The 23,896-nt window shown below is 36.1% G+C and overlaps 1 protein-coding gene across 1 annotated transcript; it reads left to right on the top strand.

Moving 5' to 3' along the window:
* Window positions 1–20,564: 20,564 nt before the first annotated feature.
* Window positions 20,565–21,707, top strand: LOC139194686 (uncharacterized). Its single transcript, XM_070819585.1, has 3 exons — window positions 20,565–20,949; window positions 21,109–21,230; window positions 21,291–21,707. Exons 1-3 carry the CDS (start codon window positions 20,565–20,567, stop codon window positions 21,705–21,707), a joined length of 924 nt encoding a protein of 307 aa, XP_070675686.1.
* The last annotated feature ends 2,189 nt before the right edge of the window (window positions 21,708–23,896 follow it).

Here is a 23,896-nt window from a genome sequence, read left to right on the forward strand (position 1 = left end):
CCGCATTCTCTAAATTACGACTATCCTGGAAGAGATAGTGTAATGCCCTTGAAAAGGCAATGGATATCCAAAGAAATAAAAAGCTTTTATGCATGCGCATGCACATGAGAATATGGGATCACGGATAACCAATGGTAATTTTGGTTCTTACAAGTAGCTACTAAAATCATCAATGAGCTGTGTTGATATCGAGTCTCGTTCTTTTCAACGAAAAACAAAGATAGAGAAAGGCAATTCCATTACAATTTTGTAAGAACGTGGGAAAATGGACCTATATATTTGAATGTAATACAAATAGCCAAAAGATGTTGAACCAAGGAGGCTACATTGGGCATTTGTAATATAGTGAATTACACTCACATGATATGACACAAGGTTACTAATTGAAACCTGAAATTATACTCTTGTAAATGAGTTCATATGAATGCAGAATTATATATGAAGGGTTGTGAGTCGCCCACATCGTATCTCCATAAATAAATCCCTCAATTATACATGGGAGCAAGTTGCTCTGTCTAAATTCCAAAGAAAAATGTGTCATGAAGTACAGAAAATCCCTGAAGGATTCAAATTGCTTGAAGTAAGCCCCCAAATGGTAAAGCATAAATTATGTACTCAATACCAATGGATGGTATAATTGCCTTAGTAAGCACTATCATTATGATATTGTTGCAACATACTAAAATCTCTTGCAAGAATCGATGACATTAAATTAGAACTCCTGAAGAGTTGATGATGTTAAATTGGGACTCCTGAAGAGTCGAGAAAGATTATAAAGTGTTGAGAGAAATATTGCCTCGAACTATAGATCGAACAATACGCCAACACGAATATTATCCATGATGTTTATGATATTAAAAAACCATATGGATTGAAGATTATGAGTTGAATACTCAAATGATGTAGACACTAAGAAAGATCATTTATCTTCGTGAGGGTAAAGATAAATTGATATTTGGTCCAGAAGTACCACATCTTAGTGAAGTATATGCTTTATTGTATTTGACACAATACATTGAATGAAATAAAGCTTATCTATTAATATATCCAAGGAATTACAGACATGTACATACACATGAAAACATGAGGGAGCCTTCATAAAGGTTGCTCATGTGAAGCCTCAGTACTCGGAAGTACCCCAGAAGGGGGAGGCACCAGAGGTTGATTATTTGGAACCTTAGTATTTGGTGAAACTCCAGACGGTTGAGACAATGGGTGTCTTTGGAATAAAGACTTGAACCCTTGATTGTCATTTTGAGTCCGACCTTCGGATTCCAGTAGCTGGTCTAGCTTTCTTTTCATGCTCGTTGAATAATTATTTGCAAGCATATGTAACACTCTATTCTCGTGCTTGAGCCCTCTAATCTCTTGTTTAAGACTTGCCACCTCAGCCATCAATGATTCAACTTGGCGAGTTCGAGCAAGTAGGCGTTGGCCCATGTTAGAAACGGAGCTCGCACATTGAATACTGAGAGCCAAAGAGTCTTGAACGGCAGCCTCATCAGATCAGTTTGAAAGGATTCTGTTATCCTTGGGAGTGAGAAGATTCCTAGCTACCACTGTAGCGGTTAGGTCATTCTTCATCACAAAGTCCCCAACCGTAAGAGGACCATTTGTTGGAAATGTGCCCTAAAACCAATCATATGATGATACTTTACGGACATTTCACATGTTAAACTAATCTAGTTTAATATCAAGGGCAAAGATTATTGTTTAAGCCGTCTCATATAAATGTTATATACTTAAACGATAAGTCCAAGGAATATGTAATTAGGAGAAAGTAATTTAAACAAGTTAGATTAATGAGACCATTCTCTTTCATATATATATCCTAAACGTTCCTAATCATAGGATTGCCAATTGGGCATTGACAGTCCGTTAAGATCAGTACATGCTATGTCTTCTTTTAGTGAGAGTGACTAGTCTCGAGTCATTGGTGTGATTGACACCAAGACAAGCATGTGGGTGCCCAATAACGAATGAGTCCACTGAACACGATCAACGAGGAGTTCTCATACTCATGTCACATGAGAACTCATGGTTGGGATAATGCAAAGTAGTCCTTTGACCTGAGGCATCATAGTTGTCTTGTGGTTAAGTCCTTGATCTTTGATTATGTCAAAGTCACTCCATTCGAGGGTGTCCACGGCATCGTCGGTGTTAAGCCACTTAGCCATGGAGGCAAGTGAATGCGCAACAAGGGATCTCTAACCTTCAAACCGTTTGGGGGAAAATACTCTATGATATGATTAAGAATCTCTGGCCAGAGTATAAATGAGATTTAGGAAGTCGTTCCAAATCACATTCAAGGTAATCATATAAGCACACGAATCACATTGGATAGTAGACATGAATAAACTATCAAACCAAACAATGTGGTCAAAAGTATTGTATTAGAGAAATACCGTATTGCATTTGTAATCCTAAACTGAATAGGTTCTCCACCTCTTCTGATTAGCTTGGGTAACCATGATATGCTGCTAGGTGTCACTCATGGTTTGTGGAAGCCCTAAACGTGTATAATCACTAAAGGGAGAATTGAAAGTAAGTTTCAATTCACAATCGATTTGAAATGGTTTTAATCGCCCACTGCCTCGCTAAAAGGAACCTAATGGATCGTACACCGTGTAAGGTGGAGATTGAAGAAACAATGGAGATGAGTAAGAATAATTAAATGGTTTAATTATTTATGGCAAAGATTAATTAATATGTTAATTAATCAAACGAATAAGTTCGTTAAAGACCTCGGGATAGTTTTGGACCTTAAGGCCCAATGGGCTTCGAACGTCAAGCCCATTGACTTAAGTTGTATGACAACTTAATGAATAATGATTCACAAAGGCCCAATTAGCCCAATAATACCCTAAGGCCGGCCATTTAGAGATGGAGTGAGTTTTTGACTTATTTACAAGTTTGCCACTCCAATGAATTAAGGTATAAATATGACTTTATAGCCAAAATTCATTTAGGGTTTTCTTTTGGGGAAAGGATGAGAACATAAGCTCTCCTTTCTCTCTAAAGTGGTCGGCCTCCTTGGAGGGTTTAGCTAGCAATCCTACTACTCCAAGGTCACTCATTTCTTCTCCAATCTAACCTTGGTGAAGAGACTTAGAGGTTCTCAATTTTGGGAACTTGGAGAACCATTTCATCCATCCAAATCCATAGATCTAAGATGCAAGGAATGAAGGCCCTCTCTTTGGGTGATTAGCCTTTGCTTATGCAAAGAGGAATCTACAAAGGTATAATTTCTCAACTAACAAATGTTGTTTTAAGTTGAGTCAAGGTTCACCAATCTACTAGGCTTTGAATTTCATGGTTAATGTTTTGTTTTTAAGTGCATACAAGCATGATTCCGCCTTTTAATTGTTAATTGCATGCTATAGATGTTGCTTAAATGAACATGTTTTTCACAAAATTTCCTTCAAGTGGTATCAGAGCCTAGGTCTAGTAGTTGGTGAATCCTTTTGGGTTTTGTAGTTCATAGTTTTGATTTTAATGTTGTAATATGTTACAAGCTTTATTCTTGCTTCTTTGAATGTAATGTTTGTTAGAAAATTTGCCATCTCAAATGTTGTAGATGTAGTTCATATGAGCATGAATATTGGAGCTAAAATTTGGTGCCATGTTTTTGGGAAAATTCGGCCAAATCCAAAGGGTGGATTTTTTGGTTCATGTTTGACTTGTTAAATGTGTTTTCAAGTAACTTTTGGAACCCCTATGTACCCTAGTTTGGTTATATGTTATTTCCCTTAAGTTTGAGTGGTTTTGGGATGTCTTTGGGTGAAAAATGTTCATGGAGATTTTTTGAGTTTTTCATGAATGTTCTTCATTGTTCTTGGAGTTTTAGCCAAGAACATAAAGTTTGGTGTTTTGATTCAAAGTTTTGATTTATTTCATAAAGTTTTTGTTTTGTGCTTTTCAAATGTTTAAATGTGTTAGATATTTATTTAGAAAGGTGTAAGAAATATTGGTGGGTGTGTAAGGATTAATTCCCTTTCACACACACCACTTGCATGACATTTATGTCATGCACCACTTGCATGACTTTATGTCTAAAACTACAAATCAACACACACATCACTCCCTTCTCTCCAAAACCGGCCACCCAACAAGTGGGGTGTTTTTGGGGCTTTTATGCAATTACATAAAGTTTTGGTACTTTTGTGTAATTTGTAGTTTGACCCAAAAGTTTACGTATTTACGTAAAGGCCCAAAATCATTAAATGACAAATTGTTTTGTTCCTTTAATGAAGTTTTTGAATTTGTTGAAATTTTTGGGTTCTAGTTGTAATTACATGAAGTAGTGGACTTTTGTGTTTTTACAAAGTGACCCCAAAAGTTTATGTTTTTGCAATATAGCCCAAAAGTTGTGGTAATTGCATTTTGGCCTAAATTAGCTTGAGAACAAAATTGTTTTGTCTCTTTAAATGAGAATTGGATTTTCATTTCATTTAGCTCCATTTAACTCAATTTTATGGATACAAAAACCAAATGAAAATGTTGCATTCAAGTTTAATTAGTTAAAGTGTTAATTAATTAAAGGGTGATTATGAACCTAAGCCTACGATAATTGAGCTATGTGAAAGGCCGTTTCAAATTTGTTTGAACCATGGGAATGTGTAGATTAGATTTTGGTTGTAATTTGATTTGATCAAATGTTGTAAAAGAGCATAAGCTCTTCTTTACTTTAAAGTAATTTGTTTTATTCAAATGTTGTAAAAGAGCATAAGCTCTTCTTTACTTTAAAGTAATTTGTTTTATTCAAATGTTGTAAAGAGCATAAGCTCAACTTTACTTTGAAGTACTCCTTTCTTGTTTTATTTGATATGCATGAAAATGGAGTAGAGGGTCCAAGGCCCTTAAGACAACACGCCTTAATGTGATTAAACACGTAACTAAAATCAATCACCATCCCTAGACCGAGATTCAACACTAGGCTCCTGTTGAATCTAAACAAAGGTTCATAGTCATCCTAAGGCCCTAAGGCAACTATATAGTCCATCAAATGAATGCAAAGATTATGTTAGTAGTATTATATACTCTTGCTTTAAAAACCATTTTATAAGCATAGTGGGAGTATTATATACAACTAAATTCAATCAAATGGACCAATAGTTGTAATAGGACCAAAATTGTTTTAATAAAGATTAAAATGAATATTTATATGTGATGAGACCTAAAAACCCTCAACCAAACCATTATTAAGTTGAGAAGCGTGAGAGTGCTTTGAACACTCTTTCGTGGCCTTCCACCGTGGTAGGCTCCGATCGTTTGTGACTCGTACACCGGCTTCACCCTATCATGGGGGAGTACAAAGTGCGTGCTTACACTCAGGAGGAGTCTATATGCATACTTGATGTTGTGAAAGGTAGGCAACGAGAATGGCCAACATCATATCATTGTGAGGTTGTTCTTGAACCCCTACCCGAACTTGCATGGTGGGAATGACTTAACTAAGTGCAATGGAGCCAACATCATATCATTGTGAGGCTACATTCTCTAGAGGCCAAATAAGATGGGTACTTGCAAGAGATGCAAATGAGTAAGCGTACTCTCTCATTATTATTAATGCTAGCCAACATCATATCATTGTGAGGTGGGCTTAGTAATAGTGAGTCTCCCATACCCTACTAAGAGTTTCCTCCAAAACTCTCGAATTCCAATGAGGGATATGGAATTTGCCAAAAATAATGGGTGGTGCTATTTGATTTAAAGACCCGGATCAAATGGCTTAAAATCAATCGATTTATATTCGTTATGTATTTATTTACCAATATATTTGCAAACGCTATCCAACACTTGACAAATAAAAGCCGAAAGCTTTAGTTTCCGGACTTGGTACTACAAAACCATAGATTGTCTTTAATGGCTTGTAAATGTACCTAAGTAGTCTCATCCTCACAATCTTCCTATTGATAATGTATCATTAGAAGAATATGTTAGAAAAAGTCTATCATAAAGAGGACAACACTTTTAATGTCATAATTCTTCAATTACAATTTGTTGTATGAAGAAATAAGAGTTGCTTTGAACAACTCTTAGTTAAATGCAAACATTAGTGCTTGTTTCTTTGTTACATGAACAAGGAACTTTAGAAGTAAGCACAAGGGCATGGACACTTTATGTGCCATGATTCTTCACTTACAAATTGTTGTATGAAGAAATGAGAGTTGCCTTGAACAACTCTTGAAAGTTTGTAATTATGTTTAGAACATAATGATTGTTTGACAAAAATAGTCCATCAACATGGACTTATGATGATTTTGAATCATTGAGTGTTGAAGTGATAAACCACTTAACGAGACGGAAACTAGGCTAGGACTTCACCTTTATGTCCCTATCCTAATGGTTCACTAAGTTTATTGTAAACTATGTAGTGAACAATAAACACATGCTCTCCAAAATGTTTGATATGTATAACACAATTGAAATAAGTTTCAAGAGAGATAGTGGGAGTTTAGGGACCATGACTATTGTAGTCAAAGGAGAAGTCAAATGAAGAAAGCAAAATAAACTCCAAGGGAACAAACTTTCTTTATGCAAGGATGGACATTGGAAGGGGTATTTGCAAGAAATGTCTTGCAAGTGTCAAGAACACACCTTTCGAAGGTGTTGTAAATTGTTCTTGAAAAGTTAAAACAGTTGGTTCTTCTACTTGAATGCTTGATTTCGTATTAGTAACTATGTTTTACAATCGTTGTAAAAGTGTGGCTAATAAGAAGTAGAAGATTAATGAGAGAAGAGAAAGTACTTCACATTCAGAACGTGAATTAAATGTAGATCTCTGCGAAAGCAGATAGTACTTACTTCCTCATATGAACTACCAAAGAAAATGGAAAAACAAATATTGTCTTTACATTCCAATTGAATAAAGGAACTTAATTCCATATGTTAAATGGATAGATGTTTTGTTTGACAAAACATTGTTCTTTATTAATGAATGATTAGATTATTGTAATCTAATTAATTATCTCTATAGTAGAGAGGATATGGTAGTGTTAACTGTTTAGAATAAAACGATGCTTAAAACCCAAAAGGTTGCAAGGTAGTGACTAATCCCAACTGAGTTGTGATACCTCAAAAACATAAAATACGAGTTGGTCATAGATGGATGCTTTGGATCGTTAGATCCGGATCCAATACCTTCTTATTAAAATTGTATGGAGGCGAAATGTTTGAATCTTTATTCTTTTGGAAAGAAGAAAGAAACACAAAGTTGTTGAGGTTAATTCACTTAGATGTTAGTGGCACTTGTTGACAACATAATACTACTCATGTTGTATGACATTCACCGAAGATAGCTCTCGGTTGGACTATAGTTTATTTTGAATAAACACAAGTCCGAATACTTTGCAAAAGGTTTCAAAGAATTCAAGAAATGTAAGTTGATGAGTAAGACGTCTAAAGTATTTGCCTCCTTAGATTTGATCCAAGGAAAGATAACACTTTAGAACAGTTTCCTTGAAAAATATCAAGGAAAGAAGCATTGAAAGATAATGGATTTCTCCATTAGGAGAAGAACGAACTTGAATAAGATTTAGTTCGTTGGATGTTATCAATTACCCATATATGGGATATATGCTTCTAAGACAATATGATTGTCAATTAGAAGATCTTCCAAAATTTTCATGACTCCATAAGATGTAGTTGGAAAGAAAGACAAATCTTAATCATGTTAAGATTTGGGGTTGTGTGCTAATAAGCAATATTTGTTTGAGAATTATCTTGTGGATATCCTTAAATTAACATTTGGATATCACTTCTATAAACCAACTAACAAATGTTGTTTGTTGGGTAGTTCATTGTAATCCTACACTAGGATTTGCCTAAGATAGCACGAATGAACAAGAGATAGAACTCAAAGAATGAGTTCTTTGAGAGACAAGATGATAATCAACAAATATAACAACCTAGTTCCTATACCACAAGCTCCAAGGTAGTCGAGAAGGATTTATAAACTGTCTCAGTTGAATGGTTTGAACTTTATGACTATGTCATAAAGTTACACCTCTTAATTCGAAAGAAATAAGAATGAAAATCCTTATGACTACATTGAGTGTATATGCGACATATACTCAAGGAAATGGTAAAGTACCATTTGACCCGAAATAATGAAATCTTTATAGCTAATTGGTAGCTTAAGGTGACTACAATCAAAGAGATTGGTTGACTTGGAAGAAACCATCTTTAACGTAGTCTTGATTTCAATTAATTCGAAGATTGCTAGCTACAACTAAATGGTGATTCAATGTTTGGACATAATATGGGTTTCCGAAACCATTATTAAGATAGTCTTGATAATATATGTCTAAAACTATGAATCACAAGACATGTAAGTTGTAGAGATCCATCCATCATGGATCTTAGCAAGCTAGTGGGAGCTATAAGCGTCTTATGAGAGAAAGATCAAATCGTTTGATTTCTCATAAAGATGTGAATGAATCTTTTGTTTACTAGGTTTACAAAAGATTAGTGGGAGTTAATCATATTCCTAAATTTAAATATATATATATATATATATATACACACACACATATATGATATATTAATTTTGGAAATGAAAAGAATATTTCTTCGTTAAAGTTATGACTTTAAACATTCTATAACGATAGAATGTATATGGGAGATATAGTCTAAATACATGGGATAAAAATCTATAATGATATATTTCAAGATATAATTCGATTATATCAATCCCTAATAATAGACAAGAGATGCTAGGAAGTTTCTCATATGATGATAAACTTCAATTAGAAGGACGACTCTAGTGAGACTAGCAAGTTGCCCTTCTCAAAGGGAACGTACCCTTTGACTCCCAAAGAAATAATGCGTAAATAGAATCCTTTATGCATACGCTGAAAGGTGATTTATGTATTTCATATTGTATGAAAAACATTGATATGAGTTGTACCTAGAAAGGTACAAGACGATATCAGTGCAAGCCCAGGATCAGAACCATGGCAACTGTCAAGTGAGTCCTTAAGTATTTAAGAAATACTAAAGGATAAATTCCTCAAAGATCGAGGAAGAATTAGAGTAACATAAAGGAAGCGTAAATGTATTAGATTATGAATCTAATCCATCATTGGATGTTTCTGCATTATGAATGAAGAGATAATCAGATATCTCTTTATTATAACTAAAAGAGATATTTGGATGGAAACATTAAAAGTAATGACTTTAGTGTGTTCCATTATGAATGCAAAATATATTGCCATATAGAAGCTTACAACAATGTTGTTTGGATGGGAAAGTTCATTTATGAACTCTCTATTCGGTTCCAACCAGAAAGTGTCTATAGTGTACCGACACTACGACACTAATGAGGCGATAGCTCAAGCCAGGGAATCAAGGTCTCATCAAGATCCGAACTCAAATGAGAGACTGAACCACATGATTGAGAATCATGTATAATGGTGACGTCGTTATTCTCAAGGTTGCTTCTATGGATAACATATAGATATCCATTGTCTAGGCCTACTACACAACCATTTTTGAAATGACTACAGAAGAGATATCATCACTGATAACCAAGCTGATTAGCTCTAGTGCAAGTGGGAGATTTTTGGAAATGTGCCCTAAAACCAATCATATGATGATACTTTACGGACATTTCACATGTTAAACTAATCTAGTTTAATATCAAGGGCAAAGATTATTGTTTAAGCCGTCTCATATAAATGTTATATGCTTAAACGATAAGTCCAAGGAATATGTAATTAGGAGAATGTAATTTAAACAAGTTAGATTCATGAGACCATTCTCTTTCATATACATATCCTAAACATTCCTGATCATAGGATTGCCAATTGGGCATTGACAGTCTGTTAAGATCAGTACATGCTATGTCTTCTCTTAGTGAGAGTGACTAGTCTCGAGTCATTGGTGTGATTGACACCAAGACAAGCATGTAGGTGCTCAATAACGAATGAGTCCACTGAACATGATCAACGAGGAGTTCTCATACTCATGTCACATGAGAACTCATGGTTGGGATAATGCAAAGTAGTCATTTGACCTGAGGCATCATAGTTGTCTTGTGGTTAAGTCCTTGATCTTTGATTATGTCAAAGTCACTCCATTCGAGGGTGTCCACGGCATCGTCGGGGTTAAGCCACTTAGCCATGGAGGCAAGTGAATGCGCAACAAGGGATCTCTAACCTTCAAACCGTTTGGGGGAGAATACTCTATGATATGATTAAGAATCTCTGGCCAGAGTATGAATGAGATTTAGGAAGTCGTTCCAAATCACATTCAAGGTAATCATATAAGCACACGAATCACATTGGATAGTAGACATGAATAAACTATCAAACCAAACAATGTGGTCAAGAGTATTGTATTAGAGAAAGACCGTATTGCATTTGTAATCCTAAACTGAATAGTTTCTCCACCTCTTCTGATTAGCTTGGGTAACCATGATATGCTGCTAGGTGTCACTCATGGTTTGTGGAAGCCCTAAACGTGTATAATCACTAAAGGGAGAATTGAAAGTAAGTTTCAATTCACAATCGATTTGAAATGGTTTTAATCGCCCACTGCCTCGCTAAAAGGAACCTAATGGATCGTACACCGTGTAAGGTGGAGATTGAAGAAACAATGGAGATGAGTAAGAATAATTAAATGGTTTAATTATTTATGGCAAAGATTAATTAATATGTTAATTAATCAAACGAATAAGTTCGTTAAAGACATCGGGATAGTTTTGGACCTTAAGGCCCAATGGGCTTCGAACGTCAAGCCCATTGACTTAAGTTGTATGACAACTTAATGAATAATGATTCACAAAGGCCCAATTAGCCCAATAATACCCTAAGGCCGGCCATTTAGAGATAGAGTGAGTTTTGGACTTATTTACAAGTTTGCCACTCCAATGAATTAAGGTATAAATATGACTTTATAGCCAAAATTCATTTAGGGTTTTCTTTTGGGGAAAGGATGAGAACATAAGCTCTCCTTTATCTCTAAAGTGGCCGGCCTCCTTGGAGGGTTTAGCTAGCAATCCTACTACTCCAAGGTCACTCATTTCTTCTCCAATCTAACCTTGGTGAAGAGACTTAGAGGTTCTCAATTTTGGGAACTTGGAGAACCATTTCATCCATCCAAATCCATAGATCTAAGATGCAAGGAATGAAGGCCCTCTCTTTGGGTGATTAGCCTTTGCTTATGCAAAGAGGAATCTACAAAGGTATAATTTCTCAACTAACAAATGTTGTTTTAAGTTGAGTCAAGGTTCACCAATCTACTAGGCTTTGAATTTCATGGTTAATGATTTGTTTTTAAGTGCATACAAGCATGATTCCGCCTTTTAATTGTTAATTGCATGCTATAGATGTTGCTTAAATGAACATGTTTTTCACAAAATTTCCTTCACCATTTGAAGATAAGAAAGACGGGCGCCATATATTATCCTGATGCGGCTCGCCTATATTAGTCCTAAGACTCAAATCTAAGCAAATGTTAAATGGGCAAGCCATTTTCAGAAATTGATGAAAGAACAAGGTTGGATATAGTGAAATCTCAGAAATACAGCAGAGACAATTTTCACAAGTGGGAAATCTTCAAAGTGTGCAAATTTGAATACAATCAATACCTCTATAAAAGAAGAGGCAACAGAGCCACTTGTTCAGAGATCGAAGAAGCACAGCTCTCTGAATTTCAAAAGCCAGATTTTCCTGAATAAAGTTTGTTGGCATTTTTCAGACGCAATCTCAGCTTTTGGATATCATGTACAACTTTGTCAAAGATCTCTGATAAAGTTGAAAACGCATGAATTTCACTATTCCAACTACAACACTGTTGCCAACAAGCGTGGATGACAAAGTCACGTCCACACCACTACCTGGTATTGGGGAAATCCCTATATATGTCGACTTTCATCCTCCATGGCAAGGCATACATCCAAAACTCCTAACTCTCTCTCTCATTGCCGAAGATGCATCTACAACCAAACCTCTCAACATACTCAGTTTTCTTCCTCTTAGAGAATACCTCTTCAAAACAAGTCATACCAAAGCAAGAATATCTTATATCATCAGGGACGAGAGCAAGAGTATCTCATATCATGCAATCTCCCTGTCATTTCCTTTGTCCTTGTTCTTACCTGCAAAGACAAGGATAAAGAAAGCAATATGTTGGAACCTCCACTCAAACTCCCGGTAAGGAACCGACTGCCTGAAACATTTCCTGTTTGCTTACCTAGCTCTCGAGTAGTCATCTTCAACTGTTTTTGGAGCTGGGTCTCCAGTCACCAAGAAGTGATGAACCATCCAAATGCAAGGTTGTATTCCACTCCTGCATCAGAGGGCAAATACTGCAGGAGAAGATGCCACGCATGCATGGGGGAAAAGCAGGGAAAATACTACTTAAGCAAGGGGAGCAAGTAAGGAAAGTGAAAATGATACATTGAAGCATGTGGAGACAAGCGCAACAAACGCGTGCTGATTCATCCCTGACAAAACTGAAGATCACTTGCCACATAAAGCTCCTCATGGTCCAATTTCATTCAAAATCAAGCCTCGAAGGTCCTTGAAGAAATCACAAGTCCGATTCAAGATCAAGTGTTCACTACCCTTGAATCAAATTCCGCTCCAGATAAAAGAAGTAAATTCAGACCTTTGGATCAAGTCTAGCAGAAGGTCCTCCAGCGCAGTTCAAGAACAAGCATGTGGAAAGTTAACAACAAGTAAAGCACCTCTTTCGGCAACTCTTCTTACTAAGAGACTGAAGTAGAATGATCAATGATCAACTTAAATGATTTGAAAACAGGGGGAGATACTCATCAGGGGGAGCATCCAAAACAGATCAATGTTTTAACGAGGTAACTGATGTTTATATGTGGGCATCCAAGGGGGAGTGTTGAAAATAATAGTGGGTAATGAATGCCCACGTAGAAACTGAAAACATTGGGTAGATCTTCAATGCCCATAAAAATCAATCTTGACTTAAGAGATGAAAGAAGATCATATTGTCAAAGATGTATGCTTGGAGTTGCTCTATAAATAGAGCACTCCGTAATGCTTTCAAAAATACAAAGAGAATCACGGTAAAGAGAGAGAGGAAAGAAGAGGAGAGGAGATAATAGAGAGAGTTATTTTTGTACTCTTATTTTCAGATTGTAATGAAAGCATCAATGCTGCCCCGAGGATGTACTCCAGTCACACTGACTATAGAGGAACCTCGTAAATTTTGTGTCTTGTTTATTTATTCCACTACATCCACCATCAATTTTACAACAGATAAGGTATTTTGCTACATCAATTTATAACTTTTATAAATGATATCATGAATAATATATTACCACATCATGTTTATATATATAACGAAAAGTCAAGTCTTCGAGCTAATCAATTTTTTTTTTTTTGTGACATGAGTTGTTTACTAATTGTTGCTTTCCTATAAAATGACGAAAAGTCAAGTCTTCGAGCTAACCTTTTTTTTTTTTTTTTTTGTGGCATGAGTTGTTTACTGATTGTTGCTTTCCTGTAAAATATAAAATAACGAAAAGTCAAGTCTTCGAGCTAACCTTTTTTTTTTTGTGGCATGAGTTGTTTACTGATTGTTGCTTTCCTATAAAATAACAAAAAGTCAAGTCTTCGAGCTAACCCTTTTTTTTTTTTTTTTGTGGTATGAGTTGTTTACTGATTTGATTGCTGGTTTCCTCTAAAGTATCTTGTCTTCAATTTTTATTTTTTTTTTCATACTTAGTACTCACTGTTGAGTTCTAATTTTTTTTTTTTTTTTGGTACTACTAATCTTTTGACTTTGTTTAATAATGTTTTAATTCATGTTTTATTTGTTTGAAAAATAATAGACATGTTATTAAGCTTTCTTAGTCTTTGAAAAAAAAACACGTGGTATTTTTTTTATTCAACCAAATCAGAATGTGAGTATTCACTAGGTACCATATTTTATCAACCACACAACGTAGTTGTTGATAATTAGATTTTTTAGTAAGTTGTAATTAATGTATTTATTTTTTATTGATAACACATCACATAATTTATAAATTGAGTCTAAAAAACAAATCTACTAAGCATTATTCGAATTATAACCATGCTAATGCATGTAAAAGCAATAATTAAAAAATAATAATTAAAAAAAAAAAGAGGTGTGCTATTCCACACACCCCTTATTAATTTTGTCATTTGAGCTTCTTTAATTCATCCGGTGCAATGGTCGAAAATTAAAAAGATATGTAAGAAGTGTGTGAATATCACACCCCTAAAAAAAATCATCAACAGTCCGCTAGGGGTCATATAATGGAATCTTCTTCATAAATTCGGGTTCGATTTATATTTAATTTCGATACTCCGCACTTTCTTGTGGAAAACTTTTGTTGCATGATTTGTTCAAAAATTTCTACATCTCGTGCCATACCTCACCCCACTAACAAGGATAAAGCGACTGATTAACATAGTACAAAACCTCCTTCAAAAAAAAAAAAAAAAAAAAAAAAAAAAAAACATAGTACAAAACCATGGCACATTTGTCTTCAACCACAAATTTGTTGTTATTGAAGGCAAGTGAGGATTTAGATCCCATCTAAATTCTCTTTATGATGATTTTAGATATCTCACATTCTATCTGTTGCGAGTTATATATTAGTTAAAGTGTAAATAGTAGTTTATTGTCCCACATTGGTGAAGTACATATGTAATACCAATTGTAACTCCTATATATACTCCACTTTGGAGATTAATGAATACATAAGAAATTCCCAAATATTGTCATATATATTTTTGGTATTTACCATGTTTAGTTTAATATGGCATCAGTGCAATTAGCTCTTGGTGACCTGTGTGCTTTAATTTTGTGCCCACATTTTTCGTGATTTCCTTAGTTGAAAAAGGGAAAAAAAAGTGAATAGTGTCGCGCTACAGTACATCGTTGCTACAGCGCGTGAACATTGATCTGCTTTGTGAACATATTGCTACAGTGCCGTGAATAGTGCTCTGCTACATTGCCATGAACAATGATTGCTACAGTGTTCTGGTAAATTTTTTTCATTCTGCTGGGTATCTTTTGTGCCTTTATTGTTCGTGTTTTTGTTCAATGGCTCAATATAATCATAGTGTTGTTATGCATCTTGGTAGAACAAATAAATGGATAATTGATACTAGAGCCACTGATCATGTGACTAGTGACCCTAGAGTGTTTAATAAGTTATGTGATTATGTTTGTGATCTGTATATTATTAGTGCAAATGGAGCACCTTCCCCTATGAAGGGTGAAGGCACTATCTCTCTGACTCCAACCTTATCACCGATCTGTGCTTTACTTGTTCCTCATGTTAAGTGCAATCTTTTGTCGGCAGGAAAACTTCTTGATACCTTATATTGTTCTGCTCACTTCTACCCTACGTATTGTTATTTTCAAGACATTCAAACTCAGAAGATAATTGGTCGTGGTAAAAAAAATAGGGGGTTTGTACATCTTGACTATGGAGGATACTGTTGTTTCCTGTTCAAATAATCATCAAGTTTTAAGTGCTAAAGTGAATGACAGACATCAAATTTGGTTGTGGCATCGACAATTGGGACATCCATCATTCAGTTATATGAAGCATCTATTTCCTTCTTTGTTTCGCACTTGTAGTGATTCAAAGTTCAAGTGTAAAACATGTGTCATGGCTAAAAGTCATCATGCTTCCTTTCCTGTAAGTGATTCTAAAGCTACTTTGCCATTTGATTTGATACATTCTGATGTGTGGGGTCCGATGAAAGTTACTTTTAATGGATTTCGTTGGTTTGTTACTTTTATTGATGATTGTACTTGGTTAACTTGGGTGTTCTTGATGAAGAATAAGAGTGATGTTCCGTTACTTCTTCAAGGATTTTGTACAATGGTGTCTACTTAGTTTCAAACCAAGGTTAAGGTCTTCAGGTCTGATAACGGAGAAGAATATGTGAATCACACTTTGGCATGTTTTTTTTGTGATCATGGTATTATTCACTAGATGACTACTCCGTTTATACCCCAACAAAATGGTGTGTTCGAATGGAAGAATAACCAAATAATGGAGGTTGCTCGCTCTTTGATGTTGGATAAATGTGTTCCTAATCATTTGTGGGGTCATGCTGTTTTGGTTGCTGTGTATTTGATCAATCGTGTTCCAAGTAAAGTTCTTGATTTTCAGACACCGCTTGATGTGCTACAAAAACATGTTTCTCTTGTTTCTGTATCAAAGCCTCCTCCGAATGTGTTTGGGTGTATTGCGTATGTGCATGTCTACTCTCATCAGCGGAGTAAACTTGATGCATGTGCTCTCCGATGTGTCTTTATTGGGTATGCTAACAATAAAAAAGGTTATAAGTGTTATCATCCTTTGACTCAAAAAACTTATATTACCATGGATGTTACATTCTACGAGGAAGTTTCGTATTTTGTAAACCCCTCTTCTGACTCTCCACTTCAGGGGGAGAATGGGAGTGAAGTGCATATTCGAAAAGATGGTATGGATGATGTGTTACAGGCAGAGTTGGAAAAAGAACCTATTATGTTGCGTGATACTGATCAGTTGGCTACATATAGTGATCGGTCACCTGTCATTCCCGGAACTATTTCTACTGACGACGGATCAGATGTGCCCAGCGAGTTGTTTGTTAGTATGTCAAACGAATTACCTTCTGATAATTGGTTACCTGTTACTAATATGTCTAACAAGTTGCCTGATGATGGTTCGTCCAGTGATGATTCTTCTAACAATTTGGTACAAGATGATGGCATACATGAGGTAAATTCTAATGATTCTTCTACTTATCAGTTGCCTCCTCGAGCTAATCGTGGAAAACCTAAAGTACAATATGAGCCTGATATGCATGCCAAAGCCAAATATCCTATCAATAATTATGTGTCTACTCATCGTTTGTCCAAACCGTATGCATCTTACATATGTCACCTATATAGTGTATCAATTCCAACAAAATTGCAAGATGCTTTGTCTGACCCTAAGTGGGTTAATGCCATGAAAGTTGAGATGGAAGCTTTGGAAAAGAATTCTACTTGGGATTTGGTTCCTTTACCAAACGGGAAGAAAGTCGTTGGATGTAGATGGGCATTTACTATTAAGCACAAAGCAGATGGTTCTATTGACCGATATAAATCCAGATTAGTTGCTAAGGGTTATACTCAAACCTATGGGGTGGATTATTAGGAGACTTTTGCTCCTGTTGCCAAACTTAATAATGTGCGTGTTCTTCTGTCCTTAGCAGAAAACCAAGATTGGCCTCTGTTGCAGTTTGATGTTAAGAATGCTTTCCTTCATGGTGATCTAAGGAGGAAGTTTATATGGATCTCCCACTTGGTATTGGAACATCTCCTAGAAAAGGTAATGTATGTAGGTTATGAAAGGCTTTGAATAGTTTGAAACAATCTCCTATAGCATGGTTTGGGAGGTTTACAGGTTCAATGAAGAAGTTTGGGTATATCCAGAGTCATTCAGATCATACTTTGTTTCTAAAGCGACAAAATGGTAAGCTAACTGCATTGATTATATATGTTGATGACATGATAGTGACTGGTTGTGATCAGAAAGAGATACAACGTCTTCAAAAGTACCTAGCTACTGAATTTAAGATGAAAGAATTGGGTGAATTGAAGTATTTTCTTGGAATCGAGGTTGCATGATCCAAGCATAGTATTTTCTGTCTTAAGGGAAGTATGTTCTTGATTTGTTAGCTGAAACAGGTATGTTAGATTGCAAACCTGTTGATACTCCGATTGAGCAGAATCATTGTCTGGGCTTATTTCCGTATCAAGTTCCTACTCATAAGGAACGGTATTAGAGGCTTGTGAGGAGATTAATTTATTTGTCTCACACTCACCTTGACATTTCTTATGCAGTTAGTGTGGTAAGTCAGTTTATGCACTCACCTAGTGAAGCTCACATGGATGCAGTAACCCGTATTTTGAGGTACTTGAAGATGGCTTCTGGCAGAGGCTTGGTTTTCTCCAAGAATGGTCCTTTGAATGTCGAAGGGTAAACAGATGCAGATTGGGCAGGTTCTATCACTGATTGGCGATCTACATCTGGATACTTTACGTTTATGGGTAGTAATTTAGTTACTTGGAGAAGCAAGAAACAAAAAGTGATGGCTAGGTCAAGTGCAGAAGCTGAGTTTCGTGGTATGTCTCATGGTGCATGTGAGTTGTTGTGGTTGAAAAAATTGTTGAGAGATCTTGAGTTTAAACCCAAGGGTGCTATGAAACTTCCTTTTGATAACAAGGCTGCTATTGGGATTGCTCATAATCCAGTGCAACATGATCGAACAAAACATGTGGAGATTGATAGACATTTCATTAAGGAAAAATTGGATGCTGGAATTATTATGTTTCCATTTGTGAGATCTGAAGATCAACTTGCTAATGTTCTTACTACGGCTGTGTCTAATAGTGGGTTTTCCAACTTGCTTGACAAGTTGGGCATGCATGACATCTTTGCACCAACTTGAGTGGAAGTGTTGTGAGTTATATATTAGTTAAAGTGTAAATAGTAGTTTATTGTCCCACATTGGTGATAAGCTCATATTTATATATACTTTACATCAAATTCACTTGTCTTTTCTTACTTAGTTCCTTATATTTTTGAGCTATTTACTTTGTTTTTGTGTTTTCTAGGATTTGTCAAGCAAAGAAAAGAAAAATAGCACAAGTTGGATATTAAGTAACAAATTCGTCAAAACTCATGTGCAGGTCAGCTGACTTTGGAAGCAAGTTGTGAACAGCTCAAAATGAATTAGAGAATGAGCCTTATATTCTTGGAAAGCTACGGATGTCTATTTTCTGGAGAATTTCACGGATTGTTAATATCATTTTTGTAGAAGAAGTTATGGCCGTTTTAACACTGAAAGGTTCACAAGAGACTGGGCAGTTTGTAACTGCAATGAAAGCAATAAACCCAATAAATCTAGCAGCCAAAACTGATGCAGCCAAGAACAAGCCAGCTGATACCTATTTAAATATCAGAGGAAATGAAAATAAAGATGAGGATTAAGTGGGAGTAATTGGCATAAAGGCTACCCAAAGAGTTACAATTGTTTTACCATTTCCTCTCACTTATTGTCATCACTAATTGGCTGTTAGTGGGGTGAGTTATGGAGCAGAAATGAGGCAGCAAGCATGGGCATAAAGGCTGAGGTTGCAGCGGCAAAATAGTAGTTTTTTTTTTAGGAAAAAAAGATAGAAAAAAAAAAGAAGGAAAGGAAGGAAAAAAAGGCAAGGCTGCTGCGTTGAGGAAGGAAGGAAAGGAAGGAGGAAATCTTGGCATTCTCTTGTTTCGGTTTTATCTTCTCAAACACATGCCTTTCTTTTGGTTTAATTTGAGAACTATGTGTAACTAAATTTTTAGAAGTTAGGGGCTGTTTTGAAGCCCCGAATATGATTGCAAGTTTGTTATGACATTTTGTTTGAATTACTTTTATGAATGGATGAAAATTGGTTCACTACTTGTCTCATTGATGAATTCTTTATTTGTTTTCTATGGATGCATACTTAGTAAGCATATCTAGTATTCTAATGCTATGAATATGTGTGTGTCTGCCCCTGTCGAATGAGGACCTACATATGTTCTAGAGTAGTACTTGTTAATTGCGATTAACATGTGAACCAATTTCTAGGATAAGTAAGACAACGCCAGTACTTACGATGCCTTGTGATGACTCAAACTCTTTTTGTTCTTAATGATTTCTACTTGTTAAATCTATGAACACACCATTCTAGAATGCATGCTAGGGACTAAGTTAAGTTGAAAACATCATTCTCTTAACATACAACGTAAGAAAGAGTAATAGGTTGAGTTCTAACATTGAGCCAACTTGAGCATCTTCATCTGGAAATAAAAGAAATTTGAATGAAACATAACATGTTTGCATGATTATTTGGTGGTGGATAGCAATACCCCTAACTCGTTTTTCTTAATTTGTGAACTACTTAATATATGTTTCTGTCCTATTTTTGTTCGATTTAATTTAAATAGCAAATCAACTCCAAAAATCCCAAATATGTGTGTGAGTGTAGCTCTGTGTGTCTAGTATCTGCATATAAAATTTCATAGACTTTAGATAAGTATAAGTCAGTCTAATAATTATTTTTCCGTGGCTGGTCAGTAGGGACAGCAACCTAGTTTTTGTGACATTTTAGGTAGTTAGATAAAACAATCTTCTGCGGGAAAGACCCTTATTTTCATATGCTACAATTGACAAATCTTAGTGGTAATAAGGAAAATCATTAGGACATTTGTGTGCTACTTTGTGGTGTGCTTTTAATCCTATCAAATTTTTGGCGCCATGTCGCCGGGGATTGTTATTTCTAATTACTTATTTTTCTGTTGTTTTCTTTTCTTGTTTCATTGGTGTTTTTGTTTTTGTTTTTATTTCAGGTACTCTTCATAGTATATGCATACTCGAAGGTCCAAGATCATTGATCTAGCTTCATACGATTCCGAGCTTGAACGAACACTTCAAAAGCTTTAGAGAAAAATCAAGCAGAAGCGTGCATCAGTGTCCTTACCACCATCTTCTCCACTACATTTGAGTTCAGAAGAGGAGGAAGAACCACAAGAAGGCATGGCTGATAACCGTACTTTGAGGGAGTTGGCAACGCCGAATACAAATCAACAACCATTGTGCATCACCTATCCAAATGCAGATAGAGGATTTGAGCTCAAGTCCGGCATGATTCACTACTTGCCTAAGTTCCATGGCTTCTCAACAGAGGATGCCAACAAGCATCTCATGGAGTTTCACGTGGTATGCTCAGGAATGAGACCAGCAAATGTGGATGAGGAGCAAGTCAAGTTGAGGGCATTCCCATTTACATTAGAAGCCAAGGCAAATGAGTGGCTTTACAATTTACATCCGGGATCAATGAACACATGGAACCAGGTGAAGCAAGCATTCTTAGAGCAATATTTTCTGGCCACAAAAGCTGCAAGCATAAGGAAGGACATATGTGCAATCCGACAACAACATGGATAACCCTTTAGAGATTACTATGAGCGATTCACATATTTGGTTGCATCTTGTCCTAATCATCAAATTTCAGAGCATCTTTTAATACAATACTTTTATGAAGGATTGTGTGGTACTGATCGTGTAATGCTTGATGCAGCAAGTGGAGGAGCATTCATGGACAAGACACCAACTAATGCTAAGGCATTGCTAAAGAACATTGCTGGCAATACACGACAATTTGGAGGGAGAGATGAGCTACCTCTTAAGAAAGTTAATGAGGTAAGTGCAAATTCTAGTATTGAATTACAATTAGCTAACTTGACTAATCTTGTGCAACAGGTTATGGTGGCTCCAAAACAGGTGTGCAGTGTATGTTCAATGATAGGACATGCCACGGACATGTGCCCTTCATTGATGGATCAAGGTGGTCTTGAGCAAGCTAATGCGTTAGGAGGGTTTCATGGGCCACAAAGGCAAAAGTATGATCCATACTCTAACAACTATAACGCAGGGTGGCGCAATCATCCATACTTAAAGTGGAACAATCAAGACAACGGACAACAATCTGTTCCCAACAACTATAACTGTCCACCTAGCTTCTTTCAAGCAAGACCACATGCACCATTTCAGCCTCAACAACAACAAGCTCCAAGTAAGTCTCTTGAGGATTTAATTGCTTCCTTAGCTAACTCTACTCAATCTCATCAACAGAAAACAGACAAAGCAATTGAAAACCTTGAGCGCCAAATGAGTTAGTTTGCAAGTTTGATGGGGCAACAACACCAACCAGGAAGGTTGTCTAGCCAAACTGTGGTGAATCCAAATGCGGAGTAGATGAATGTTGTGACTTTAAGGAGTGGAAAAGAAGTTTTTGAGCAGCCGAGGATGCAAAAGAGGACTAGAAAAGACACAAATGAGCAAGGGGAGCTACAAACCAAGAATCTTGAGCAAGATAGGGCTTCAACAGAAACCGAAAAGTCTCTTAAAGCTGCAGAATTGAACACAAAAGATTATAATAAGGTAAGTAAAGAAGTTCAAAATTCATTTAACTCATGTGTCCCTGTTCCTTTTCCTCGTAGGTTTATGAAGTCTAAGAAAGAGCAAACTGATAAGGAAATCTTGGATACTTTCCGGAAAGTCCAAGTGAACTTACCTCTTTTAGATGCCATAAAACAAGTGCCTAAGTATGCAAAGTTCCTTAAAGAGCTTTGTATGAACAAGAGGAGATTCAATGATCAAGAAACTGTGGCATTGAGCGAGGAAGTATCAGCTGTTTTGCAGAGAAAGCTGCCACCAAAGTTGAAAGATGCCGGTAGCTTTACCATTCCATGTGTAATTGGAGGCAAAGAGTTTGGGAGAGCATTGTGTGATTTGGGGGCATCCATCAATCTGATGCCATATTCAGTGTATGAGTCATTGAACCTTGGAGACTTGAAGGAAACAAAGGTAGTAATCTAGTTGGCAGATCGTTCAAATAGATATCCCAAAGGCCTATTAGAGGATGTACTTGTGCAAGTGAATGAGCTCATTTTTCCCGCCGATTTTTTTGTTCTTAAGATGGAACATGACCCTATGCCTACTGCACTTCCTCTTATACTGGGAAGACCATTCATTAGAACGGCACGTACGAAGATTGATGTCTACGATGGTACCTTAACCATGGAAATTGATGGGGAAAGCGTCAAGTTCAAAATCTTCAATGCTATGAGGTACCCTAGTGAATTAGAATCTTGTTTGTCTATTGATGTGTTTGACTATTTTGTGCAAGATTGTTTTAATGAAGGTGTGGGACAAGATAATTTAGAGAAGGCATTAGTGCATAGCATTACACATGAAAAGCTTAATTATTTCGAGCACATTGAAGAAGAATTAATCCAAACAGTGGCCGCTCTTAAGTCTCTTTCACCAATTTGTGGTAAGTGTTCTTCCTATTTTATTTCTCTTCATACTTGTAACGAAAAAACTCTTCCTTTTGTGATTCAAGAACCCAAATTGGAGCTTAAACCGATTCCTGAACATTTGAAGTATGCATTTTTAGGAGAAGATGAAACATTACCAGTTATCATATCATCACAACTCACAGCAGAAGAGATGGAGAAACTGATTCGGGTACTGAAGGATCACAAAACTGCCATAGCTTGGAGTATTGCAAATATCAAAGGTATAAATCCAGCTACATGTATGCATAGGATTCTGCTGGAGGAAGGTGCAAAACCAACAAAGGAAGCTCAACACCATTTGAACCCACTCATGATGGAGGTCGTTAAGAAAGAGGTTATCAAACTTCTTGATGTTGGCATCATATATCCTATCTCGGACAGCAAGTGGTTAAGCCATGTTCAAGTAGTTCCAAAGCAATCCGAAGTCACAGATGTTAAGAATGAAGCTAGTGAGCTAGTGCCTACACGTGTGCAAAATAGTTGGAGAGTTTGTACAGATTATCGGAAGATAAATAACACCACACGCAATGATCACTTGCCAGTCCCATTCATAGATCAAATGTTAGAAAGGTTAGCTGGTCATTCTCATTATTGCTTTCTTGATGGATATTCTGGATATAATCAAATTGCAGTTGCTCCGGAGGATCAAGAAAAGATGACTTTCACATGTCCATTTGGCACATTTGCATACCGGAGGATGCCGTTTGGACTTTGCAACGCTCCAGCCACATTTCAAAGGTGTATGGTAAGTATCTTTTCTGATATGATTGAGAAAATAATTGAAGTGTTCATGGATGATTTTTCAGTTTATGGTGATTCTTTTGATACATTTCCAACATAATTTGTCTCTAGTTTTAAAACGTTGCCAAGAAACTAATCTAGTCTTAAATTGGGAAAAAATGTCATTTCATGGTTTCATATGGATTAGTTCTAGGGCATATCATATCTGAAAAGGGAATTGAAGTTGATAAATCTAAAGTAGAACTTGTTAGTTCTTTACCCCTC

The sequence above is a fragment of the Malus domestica genome, chromosome 03 (genome assembly GCF_042453785.1).
Source record: "Malus domestica chromosome 03, GDT2T_hap1".
In the NCBI taxonomy this organism is placed as follows: Eukaryota; Viridiplantae; Streptophyta; class Magnoliopsida; order Rosales; family Rosaceae; genus Malus; species Malus domestica.

Bases quoted from the DNA above. Each gene is read 5' to 3' on its own strand.
- LOC139194686 (XM_070819585.1), top strand. From the start codon at position 20,565: ATGGCTGATAACCGTACTTTGAGGGAGTTGGCAACGCCGAATACAAAT. The intron at 20,950-21,108 runs GTGCAATCCGAC...TGCTTGATGCAG, and splicing joins AAGCATAAGGAAGGACATAT to CAAGTGGAGGAGCATTCATG. The intron at 21,231-21,290 runs GTAAGTGCAAAT...CTTGTGCAACAG, and splicing joins CTCTTAAGAAAGTTAATGAG to GTTATGGTGGCTCCAAAACA.